This window comes from Neltuma alba, unplaced genomic scaffold (assembly GCF_004799145.2).
Source record: "Neltuma alba isolate B1F8T4 unplaced genomic scaffold, ASM479914v2 tig00011916_pilon, whole genome shotgun sequence".
Taxonomy (NCBI): domain Eukaryota; kingdom Viridiplantae; phylum Streptophyta; class Magnoliopsida; order Fabales; family Fabaceae; genus Neltuma; species Neltuma alba.
In genome coordinates, this window is record NW_021636509.1 from 422668 (window position 1) to 435597 (window position 12930).

The 12930-nt window shown below is 32.5% G+C and overlaps 2 protein-coding genes across 2 annotated transcripts; both read right to left on the minus strand.

The window, feature by feature from the left end:
• Positions 1-396: 396 nt before the first annotated feature.
• LOC114719466 (putative F-box protein At1g70960) lies at positions 397-1297 on the minus strand. Its single transcript, XM_028904978.1, has 3 exons — positions 1089-1297; positions 856-993; positions 397-769 (listed from the first exon to the last, which is right to left on the minus strand). Exons 1-3 carry the CDS (start codon positions 1295-1297, stop codon positions 397-399), a joined length of 720 nt encoding a protein of 239 aa, XP_028760811.1.
• Positions 1298-4910: 3613 nt separating this feature from the next.
• On the minus strand, positions 4911-5417 carry LOC114719467 (uncharacterized). Its single transcript, XM_028904979.1, has one exon. It carries the CDS (start codon positions 5415-5417, stop codon positions 4911-4913), a length of 507 nt encoding a protein of 168 aa, XP_028760812.1.
• Positions 5418-12930: the final 7513 nt, after the last annotated feature.

The following is a 12930-nucleotide window of genomic DNA, read 5'->3' on the forward strand; positions in this document are numbered from 1 at the left end:
CCGTATTCATCATCATTCTGAATAACATCTCAAAAGGGCATCAAAAGTTTATGAGCAATCAAATGATCTTCCACCAAAAGTACTTAGACAAGGTGAATTTGCTATGTAATAACTAAGATTAAGGATCAAGGTTCTTAATGAATGTTACCAACTGGTACAAGGCTTTCCGCATAATTTAAGATTCCAAAGCCACAAATAACATTGTTCATAACAAACTTCCTAAATTTGCTGGTAGTGAGATTCAACAAATATAATGTTCTTTGCTCATCACCATATTTTTCAATTCTCCAAACTGTGCAGACAATTTCATTTCTCCAAATATTCAGTGGAGTTAAATAGTATGGATAGAGATTGGGGCTGGCGCTATATATTTTAGTCCAAGTCCATCTCCCTCCTCTAAAAGCACGTGTGTTCTTCAACCATCCACAAATCAATGAAACCATATTTAGAGTTTCCTATGTCTCTGTAAGAAATAATAACTGGTTTGTTCTCATAAAAAGTAGGAATAGAAGTTGATCTATGGGGCAAAGCAGGTGTTGGTATTAACGTAAACACTTCCACCGCTACGTCAAATGAGATTATCACGTCATCATCATCATTCGAATTTTGCGCGAGCCAAATGATGGTTCCATTATTATCAGTGGCTGCTTCACAATAAATACATAGATCCTTTAATGTGTTCCCTACTTCCACAGCTTTCGACGACCCCGTGCGTAACGAATACACTAGCACCTTATTCACACTTCTCTTGCAGAACCGATATGAACCCCTGATAGCATCAATATAAGAGCCAGAAATGAAAATATTAACTATCTTGTAATCATTAGCAATTTAACTGAACCCAAATCCTATAACTCTTTAGGATAAGTGGCTTGGGGTACTTCTCTCGCCTCCTTAATAGCTGGATTCCACACTAGAAGCTTATGAGGAGACACATAACGATCATAGAGTTCCATACAGAGCAAGCCGTGCTGGAGCCGATGATCCGAGCATCTGAAAAAGTACCAAAGCTGGACAAGTGGTAATCGATCATAGGGGGGTTATGGACTTCATGGAGTAGAAAGTCACGATCGAATGAACACAAGTACAACGGATTGTTTCTCCTATAGAGTTGTTGGAAGAGAAAAGAAGGTCGATGACTAGAGTGGTGAAGGTGATCTGCAATGAATAACGGATCCTTCAAGAGATTTTTCCAATTTTTGCAGACACTTTGAAATTGGATTTGGTATTTCACGGGAAGTCTCTTTAGAATGCTGACAATGATCTCTTGGGGCCGAAAACCGTTGTTGCCTTCCATTCCCGTCGCTCCACAGAATTCTCGATGGTTAGGGTTTCGTTGGCTTCAGCTTCTAGAGAGTTCCTACGGCACTTATGAGTTGTTTCCGCGTTGAACTCAATGTAACAATAACAAAATATCTACTGTGATCTTATTCCATTACCTTCTCTACTCACATCTTATGTCTAGGATTAATAATACCTTAGTCTCAGTGGTGTATCCAAAGATCATGGGAAATATTGCAATAAAAAAATATTATGAATAAAATTTCAGTAAACATGATCAAGGGTAAAATAACATCAAAGATCAGGTGTTGGGTTACACCTTGAAAATAAGATAAGTGGTAAATTTTGGACATTTGCCAAAATCAAAATGAGATTAACTTTTGGAAATCAAAATCACTGGTTTTAAATTTTAAGAACCAAAACTTAATAATAACAAATTTTAAGAATTAAAAATGACGTTACCTTTTTTTTTTTTTTTTGCCTAGGCAAATATTATTTCTAATTTTACGATAAGTCTATCAAGGGAAATCATTTTATTGATATGTGAATCATTTGAATGTCTACCCTAATCTTATATCACTTCATTTTATATCTGCACCTATATCTATACTAATTTTATACAACTTTAAATAGAATTTGTCTCATAGTTTTATACAATCTTATAATTTTGACTGATTTTTAATCTAACCCTCTGTTTGGATGGAAAGAAAAGTTGAGAAGAAATAAGATGAGAGGAGAGGAAATGGAGAGAAGAGAAAATTAGAGTGAAAATATTATTACCTCTTATGTTTGGATGGACAAGTGAAAACAAAAAGGAAAGAAAATAAATAAATATATGAATGACTAAAATACTCTTTCTGTTATATCAAAATTTATCTTGATTAAAATTAAATTAAATATCATAATGAAAAACCATATTTACATTAACATAATCATATAATTTAAAATCAAATTATTTGATAAAGATATATTATCATGTCATTATATTTTAATATCAAATAATTTTGTAAAAAAAGAAAAAAAACATTTTGTGTAATGCAATGCTAAAAAAACCACAACAACTCTACATGTTTTTCCTTTCAGTTCATTTTAGAAGGATTTTTGCAATTTTAGTTATTTTATTTTTGAATGAAGCAAACACAGAAGAAAGACTTGATAGTAATAAATAAAGTGAAAAAATGAAAAAAAAATAAATAGGCATTATTTTGCTGAAAAAACACATGTAAGGATAGAGAGGAAAAATATGTTTTCTTCTCATTTTCTCTCCACATATGGAGAGAAAAGTTGGGAGGAAAATGGGATGTGGGACACCTCATTTTCTCCCCAGCTTTTCTTTTCTCCCACTTTTCTTCTCTTATCCAAACAGGAGAAAAACCACTTCTCCCCCCATTTTCCTTCCAAGTTTTCCTTCCCCTCTTATTTTCTCTCCATCTAAACATAGCATAAGTCTTTGTAAAAAACATTTTCTTTTGCTTTTTATTGGATCCTTTATTCAGTTGTGGGCATTTGTTCAGTTCTCACTCAAACATACACATGGACTGATTTTGTCCCGTGAATAAAATCAACGAGATTGTATATTATATATAAATGCAAAGAGATCATTATAAATACACTAATTTTTATTATATTAATAATAAATAAATTCTATTCCATATCTTTTAAGTTTTACTTGTTACTAGACCAGAGTTTATTTTGTGTTATTGGTTTACAGAGTTTCAAGAAATTTAACCATTCGCATTCCAAACCTTGGGTCATAATTGATGGACTATACCCCTCCAGTCTCTATGAAGTTTTTTATCATGTTAAAACTCATCAATATACCACTCTGATTCTTATTATAACACTCACTTGTAAGAAAATTTTTTAGTACTAAATATAAGTCACTTGTAAGATATTGAATGATCATTTTTTTTTAATTTTCCACTTATTTAATCCTCATTAGATAAAGAGGAGTTTTGAAAATAATTTGTAAATGTAAAAAGAGGGAAAAATTTTATAAGAGTAAATTTAGAAAATTTCATTAATTTAATGTATTCCCTAAGAATTTTTATTACTTGTATTATTACTTTTTTTAAAAATGCTAAATTTATTCACATCTCCCAGTAAAAAATTCAGCCTCTCTTTTAGTTGGCTTTCGTTGTTTACTTGATTGATTTTCATGCAAAATAACTCATTATCTTGATTTTGAGCCAGTTTGCGTATGCATCTATAGATGTATACTTCTAATTTAGAATTTTTAAAATGAAGAAAATGATTTCCCAAAAATAAAGAAAAACAAAAAATTTATGAATCGCCATTGGGCTTGAAGAATATGTTTCCTAGCCCCAATTAAGGTCTAACGAATAGATTTTGGGCATTTAAGTCGCTAATGATTTTCCCCTCTGTTAAGTTTTGAAATTGTACAATGAAAAAAAAGTCTTGGGTTTAAACAAAAATCTTTGTAAATGCCCATTCGATTTGTTAATTGTTGTTCTTCATATTTTAATACTTATACGGACTACAGACTCTGTACATGATAGAACAATGTTCAATTTAACTGCTCCTTTAGTTTAGCTTAGAAATGTTAGTTGTTCTTTTTTGCTGGATATATTTGACAATAATAAAGAAGATAGGAATTCATAATAAAATAAAGACTTCCATTCACAATATGAACCTCCAAACAAAAACATATTTGTACAGGAAACAAGTAAATAAAGCATATGTATCATTACTTTGAGACAAAATGAGCTAAATTTTAATGGGTTCATTTCTCCAAATAAACCAATGTATTTAATTAATTTCTCTATCATAAATACAATGAAGAGGTAAGAAACCTAAACTTGTTTTATGTATCACTATCAGTAAATCCTATGGCAGCAAACATATCAAAAGGGCAGCAATAATTTATAACCACAGTTAAATAATCTAGCCTGTCAACAGTGCGTTTCTAGTGGAAAAAAAGTGTTTAAATAATGCAATTTTTTTCCATAACCACTGGTATTCTCTTGTTAGAGAATATTCTTTTCAAGACATCATCAGATACTAAATATGAGCATCTCTCCCTGCAAAAATTTGAACCTTGATATACCACTTTATGAGGAACTAGCTCATTATGCTAGACCTATCCCATTGGTATCTAGGATAAGGCTTTCTTTCTTTTCTTCCTCCTCTTCTTGTTTTCAACTGAAACAAGGCTTTCTACATAATTAATAACATCGTGAAAACCCCATCTGTTGATAACAAACATCTTAAATTCATTAGTAGTGAGATTGATCAAAGATAGCACAGTCCTTACTCTTCACATTCAGTTTCACTAAGAAGCAAGTTCTTTACATCATTCTCCATTTAGAATTTTCCTGGTGCGTTCAGGCTTGCAAGAACTGTACCAATAATGTCATTTATCCACATGGTCATTGGGTTTAACAAGTATGGGCCCGGAAAGAGGGGGCGGCTAATATATTTTTCACTCCAAGTCCATCTCTTTCCAGATGCACTCGTTCCTTCCGCTTTGACCCACAAACTAAAGATAGAACATTTGAAACTTCCAGTGCGATGAAACTAAGCTAATTTGTTCTCATACACAGTAAGGTTGAATCTTAAATCAGAGCCTAAAATAGGTATGTCCATCAATGTAGACTTCCAATGCTAAATCAAAACAAAACTATAAAGTGACAGCGACCATGTCCATCTTCACCCTCCACGTCCTGTTTAATCCCAAGCCAAAACACAGCTCCGCTAACAGTGGCTGCATCAGCATAAAAATTTAAACCCTCCAAGTTCCCAAATTCTACTTGTTTCCATAACCCTGTGCTTAATGCATACACATCCACTCCATTCAAACTCTTTGTACCAACCCGAAATAAAAACCCATTATCAAAATATTCCTTATAACCATAAATCTTAACTATCTTGTAATCATTAACAACTGGACTGAACCCAAATCCCAAATAGCAATCACCCAAAAAATCAATAGTTCTAAGCACCAGTTCGTCCTCTCTAGTCGCCGGATTCCACACTAAAAAGGAATCTATATACATCCTAAATTCAGCAGAGAAGACAGGAAGTCGAATACAAACCAAGCCATTACTGGAACCGATGATCCTAAGGCGCGACAAGTGGTTGATCAGAGGTGCCTTATGAACTTCAACGAGTTGCATGTTGCAATAGAGCAAGCACAATTCCGAATGATGAATTCAACATGGGGGTAGTACTGGAAGAAGGGAAGGGTTTCGGTTAGCAGAATAGTGAAGGTGATCTGCGATAAATGATGGATTCTTGAAGAGATTTTTCCAATTTTTGGACACACACTGAAATCGGATTAGGAATTTTACCGGCAGTCTTTTGAGAATGTCAACGATTATCTCATGGGGAAGAAAAGCGTTGTTGCCTGCCTTTAAAGTCGCTCCAGAGTGCTCGACGTCGGAGACGGGCTTCAGAGGGACGGCAGCTCCGACTGATGAAAGAGAAGGAGATGGCTAGCGTCGATGACACAGATTGTTACTCGCTTTAACTTCTGGGGTGTTCACGCCTTCAAGGATCACGGTGTCTTTGGAATCCCAAGCCTCTGCGCCCAGTTTTACCCAAGGCAGGAAATTCTGAGCCATTGAACCTTGCAAAAGAAATTGGACGGCCAGGATTTCTCGAGCTCAACGGCTCGGCAATCGGCATCATGTTTGTTTTAGTTTTCTTCTTCGGTATTTTCCTTTTTAGCTTAGTAGCTTGTCTTGTACTCATGTTTTTGTCTTTTATTGACCGTCGGCATTTCAATTTAACCGATATTAATCAATAGTTACGTATCAAAGGAATTCTACCAAAAAAAATTAAAAGAAGGAAAAAATAACAATAAAATTATAGTTCAATTTAGTAAATCCCAAATAGTCACCTTAATAAGAGAAATTTCACGGCTAAATAGGAATTTCAAAATTTGTTAAAATGACCATATTATCCTTATCTTATTTGTGTTTATGAAAATATTTTGAAAACATGTTATTAATTGTGTTATCAAACTTGTTAACAGTATTACATGACTTTTTAATCACGTTATGGAAATTAAAAAATTTTCAGTTTATTAAACACTCAGAAATTTTTCAAAGTCAAAATACTGCAAATCACGTGCTGAATATATAGTGTTATTAAAGTTGTTAATATTATTATATAAGTTGTGAACTATGTTCTTGAAGTTGAAAAAATATCACTTTTACAATATTTGGAAAAATAGCTTGGTAATTTTGTTACCAAACTAGTTAATACAGTCACATAGCTTGTCAATCATGTTACAAAAGTTGCAAAACTTCCAATAATTCATTAAGCACTCATATATCTCTCGAACTTAAAATACGTTTTAGATCACATGGGAAATGAGTTTATCACTCTCAAAAATTGTGGTATCCAAGTGAAGGCCAAATAATTATATGTACACTAATTATACCATTTATACCTACTACTATAACAAATTTTGTCATAACTTGCATAAAACAAATTATGTGCAGTTTCAGTAATACAGTTAACAGTTAATAATTTTTGTAACAAGATTAACAAATCTAATAACATTATTCACCACGTAATTTGTAAGGTACTTTAACTTTGAGAGAGATTTATGAAAACTCTTGGTTTTGATCACCTAAATAATCTCATCATAATGAAAATAATTTATTTTAGTACAAAGATAAATTTTTTCATCTTCATTATGTCAAGTTCTCTAATCACACATGATCATATATTTTATTTTCGAAACATTATTATTTAATTATAAATCCACATTGAAAACAATAAAACACATATCCATGTAGTTGAAGAATTTGATATAATAGATATAAAGAACTTGACTTAGGTGTTTTGTTTTATTTTATACTAACTCTTTTTTTAATATAAGAGCCAGATAAATAACTTGTGGATATTAAAAGCATTGGTTAAATTAGTTATTTATAATAAATAGATATTGTCTTCCCTAAAATATCCTTGTTAATCATGTATATTTGAGTTATACTTTGATAAAAACTCTTTAACATGTGCAATTACTATAACAATTATTTATGGGAAAATTGCATTGAGGTCCCAAGGAACACAACACAAATCCAACAAGCTATTGCTTAAACAAACACAAGATCCAACAAGCTACCTCGCTCCATATATATCATATCATAACTCTTAAAAGCAGACATATACGAATATGGAGTAGAAATATAAAGTAGGGTTGCTTCTCATCCTCACTGTTGGGACGTTGGGAATCACCTCTGCAGAGATCCTTCAGTTCTCTCCTCTCAAAACAAGCAAGGCATACTATGTGCATATGATGTGCATGGGCATCAATCGAATTAATGGACTTTAATTTTTGGGTTGGTTTTCTTTTGTTTTTGTTTGTTTCTTTTGCGGGGTATTTTGAAAGGCTACAATCATCCATTTATTGTAACATATCTTCAGATATCACTGTTAGTGTTTTATCTTCTCGTAGCGTTCGTTTCAGAAAGGTTGCAGAAATCTGCAAAGCAGTTTTTCGGTAGGAGAAGTGCAGAAACATCATCATAATCATCATCATCGGAGTCCCATGAAGCAGACGATGATTATTCTGATTTAGAGCAATTGATGCTAGTTACTGATGATAGCTTGTCCCAAGACCAACCAAAAGCTTGCATCCTTTGGAGTTGCTAAATTGGCCTTGGTTATTGCCACTTTGTGGTTTATCTGACAGGTTAATTAACCACTCTCTGATATGCTTCTTCCTCAAACCATATGTAAACTATTTGTCACCATTTCTTAACATAATAATTAGATAACTAATTTGAAGATATTAAGAAAATTATTTAAGTTAATTATTTGTAACAAACGTGCCTTATTTTTCTTAGGGAAAACTAATTTGAAAGTCCTTATAAATTGTCTTAGTTTTGAATCAAGTCCCTATATTTGTTTTCTTTTTTATTGGATCCTTTAACTTTACATAGTTAGATTTGTTAGACCCTACTGTTAAGTAAACACTAACGGCGTTAAAACTGTCATTACCTATCTCCTTCCCTATAACCCCAAAAAGTTTCAGAACAAAACTCTCCTCCCTAATTCGTTCTTCGTTCTTCGTTCATTGCTCAATATCTTCGTTCATTCCTCCTTTGTTCTGCTATTGAAGCAATTACAGTGATTATGGCTGCATCTATCCACCGGTGGCTACTTCTCGTTTGTCTCATTGAAATCCTGCACCATTTTCGGAAGGCAAAGTGAACTTAGCTCGAACTCCGATCATCCTCCATCTTTATTTGATAAGTATTCATTGGTGGCGACGAGTTTCTTCAGTCAGAGATTCCTCAAAACAGTCGGAGATTGCTTGTCAAAGATGAACAACCTTCTCAGCCACAACTTCAACACTAGCTTTGCTGAATGATTTCAAACCACCGCTTTCTTGAGCTTTCAAGAAATCTATATTAATGGGTTGATCTTAATCGAAGGCGTGGCTGAGAGAAGTACTAAATTTGTGCAGTTTTACTCCATTTTCAGAACTCAAATGAATACGAGTTTATCGAGAAAAAAAAGGGTATGTCGCGATTACAAGTGGAACCCAAATTCACATAGCGTAAATCAAACTGATAAAATTCTTTTCTTTTCCAGAAAACTCAAGGAGCCTACTAAAACAAGAAAACTACAGTCACCACTACCATTCCTATTAGCTGCAGAAAATACATAAACAAAGTCAAAGAATCAAGCAAAATTTTCACCATTTGAAATCGCAACTCATCACCAAAGCGAGATGGAAAACTTCATTGGAATTTGGGCAGGAGTGAGAAATCTTTGCTTCCCTGCAAGCATAGAATAAGCATGGAATACCTTGTAGAGTAGGTGAGAGAAGAAGAAAATGGCTTTGAGCTCAAGGCTTTCAGAGGAAACTGGACGAAGGTTAGCTGGAGAGAGGAAAATAATTTGCCATAAAGTACATTTCTTCGACAACTGGTCCATTTGGATTAGCGATTGGAAAAACAGCTTATTGTTTGTTTGGTTTATGGAAAAGTGAAGTTGAGTAAAAGCTAAATTGGATAAGCTGAATTGTGTTTGGATTGGAATTCAGAAAAGCTAGTTTGTAAAAGGGAGATTGGTAAAAAGTTGTTTGGATTATGATTGAGTAAAACTAATTTTGTTTGTAAAATTACCAAAATGAGTATGAATTTTAATAAGTAATGAAACATGATTAAAAAATGATTTTACATAATATAATGAATGAAAATTAATTTGGTATTGGACCTAAATATCCATTTGGTGTTGAATATCTCGCATCAACCAAGTAATATTTTTTCTAAAATACAATTTTTTTTACCAAGAGAAATTTTGTATAATTTTTTTTTTTAACTTGAGACAACTTTTATATGTGAGATACCTCAAAAGGCAATTTTTTAAAATACACTTTTGTTAAATAAAATTTGTAAATGAACTTATAAGAATTTTACGTATTATTAATACGAATATCATATATTTTTCATAATTTAAAGTATATTAATTTTCAACAAATAAAATATAAAAAATTGAAAAAAATTTATTCATGTCGAAGAAAAGTAAATTCTTACTACTATTTTTCACAACCTGAACTCTTTAGATTATTATATTTAAACAATTTATATTTTAATTTACTGCTTAATTTTCAATTTTTAATTAATTAAACAAAATCAAATTAAAAAAAAGAAGAAAAAGAACAACAGTTACCCCAATTGTACTCAAATAGCAATTGGCTGATAGAGGGGAATAAATGAAGAGGAAAGGTCAGAATAGGATGGTGGACCCCACCTACATATACAGTTCCAACGGTGAGCCCGATTTGACTCTCATAAGCTACAAATATCAGCTTATGTAAAAGTCCATTTCAATCTAGCTTTTTGGGCGCAAATCAGATGACTTATAAGCTCTGCCAAACACCCTCCAACTTTCCAAACAGGCTTATAAAAAAATAAGCAGTTTTTACAGCCTCAATCGCTGATCCAAACAAGCACGAATGCGATATTGTAGATGACTGCGGGACATGAAATGGTAGAGATTGCCTGGGGAACGAAGCATATACTATAGCACTTTACTCGAGCTCAGAATGAATCTGAAAAATTTACCATGGGAAAATTAAAAAAAAACATATAATAAAATTATTTAACGGCAACAGTAACACTGTCAACGTTTATTTAACAGTTTTTAATTTGAGGGACTAATGGATCTAACAATGTAAAGTTAAAGGACTCTATAAAAAGAAAAAAAAAGCTCAGGGACCTAATTCAAAAGTGAAGTAAACTATAAGGATGTCCAAATTAGTTTTCCCTTTTTCTTTACTTAAGTGCATTGAAACTATTCCTTGATTGGGAGCCTCTTACTACAAGACATAGCTTGTAGTTGAACCGGAATTAGTATTTGTTTTGTTTTCCTCCAAGGGTGAATCAAAGTAAATCTTGAATACGTATTAGTGAAATGAACCAAGGAGTTGTACAGATATCCAACTTTCATCTAAAAAGCTGAATTATTACATATGACTACATGCAACAAAGAGGCCATATTATATTCTTCTTGTAGACCTACTATAATACATTCAATGTGATATTGAGTCGTGGAAATCACTATCAAGTCCCAGATAAAGTATACAATTATTAAAAATGTCCCAATGACAAGTGAGCAATTTCTAGCTTGTCATTTCTTGCACTACAATTTACCATTAACTAATTATTAGATTAAAGTGTATCTAGCATCCTGACGTATTTTTTGGGATGCATCTAGCACTCTAAAATATTTTGTGGTATCCAATATTCTAAAGTATTTTTCAGGTGCATTTAGCACTTGAAATATTTTTTTACCTTGGTGCTCGATAAACCAAAACATATTTTTGGAAGCTGGATGCACCTAAAAAATATCTTAAGGTGTTGGATACAGCAAAAAATGCTACAAAGTGCTAGGCACACTTAAAAAAATTATTTTGGGGTGCTGGATGCATCTTAACTCCTAATTAAAATATTTTTTAGTAATTACTTTTTTTTTCAATAGAGAACACAGTAATTTTCCTAAAAATATATTGCCACAATTGCAGCAAGTCTCATCAAGATATAAACATGTAATAAAGTGTTTGATTTTTTCTGTGTTTATTAACTTGCAGCATTTAAATAATGCTGCGCTTGCAAGAACGAGTGTGACAAGTGCAATGACACAATTGTCAACATCGTCTGCATTTACAGTTTTACACTTCGGATTGGGAAGTTGGTGAATAAAGAGTCTTTTCTGAATTGGGTGAATATTGTTTCTGTGATTGTGAGCCTCACAGGTGTTTGCTTGACAACCTTGGGACACCCATGGAAGGCCGGTGATGAACCAACATCAACCTCAATATTCAAGTACCTCCATTTCTTAACTCCTTCTCACATCTTCACTATTCATATATATATATATATATATATGCATGCAGCATAAAAATTTTAACATATTACACTACTAATTATATATGAGGTATAAATAGTATGGCTTATTTCTTAGAAGTCACCAACCGTATCTTGCTCTCCTACTTATGGAGGAGAATGAGAGTATCTTTTTATCCTTAATATAAGCCGCCTCGTTAAATTTATTACGTGAATGTACAATTTTGTTCATAATTTATTATTCTATGAATTATTATTTTATTGGATCTCAAAGTTATTAAGTAAGAGTAAAGTTTAAAATTATTAAATTTTAAGATAAAATTAATAATATTTAGTGAAATATGTTGGCAGTGCCTATAAGTTGGGCCAGAGGAGAACATGGTTATTTTGTTGATTATATATTGTAAATAATTTTCCCACATTTCCTGAACCAATTGATAAAAAATTTATCATATAAAGACACATAATGAATATAATGATACAGCCATTTGAATTCTAAAGACAATGATGCAGTTACCAATGTATCTCGCCATGGAGACCGACTTTGCCAAGTCATAAAAAGACACAAGAAATTTTGCTTTTCAGTATATTTATATTCACTTTAAATATATATATTCCTTGTTACCTCTTTCAATTTCACTTGGACTTAATAAGCAAATGAATTATTGATTAATTGCTTTATTCATATTAATTATTTTCAGTATGGCCTCTAGTGGCATTAGGCTTGGAATCCAAATTTGAATTGCCAGGAATTGATGAAATGAAGGCTATCGTTTGCAGTGGCCTAGTTGGAACTTTCTTCTATGATTATGCCTGGTATGTACGTGCAACGTGTGAGCCTGTGTGTGTGTGTGTAGATTTACACACACACATTTTACGATTTTAAGCTTAATTAGCCATTTTATATTATCCCTAATATCCATATATAACTTGTAAATTGTATAAGTTATTGTTATGTAGATAATTTAATACACTAATGATGATTAATTAGCATAAATTGCAATGAAGAGGGGATAGGAGTTGCTTGGACACCACCGTTGGTGGCTATACTGGCTCCTCTCTCTCCATGCCAATCGCTCCTATCATTCACCAATAGATTCCATTAATCGATAACTTTGAATGTTAATTTTTGTGTCCTTTATTTTATGTCTGTCTGTGGGGCTAAAGGTTATTTAACCCTTCCGATCACTTGCTTCCGTTATCTTAGTCTTGTTTACAAAGGTCTAAATCACCTTAAATGATTTTTTTTTTGTTAGATTTTTTGGGCTTGGATCCGTCCTTGATGGGCCGGATTATTTGATCGGGTATAAAGAGAATA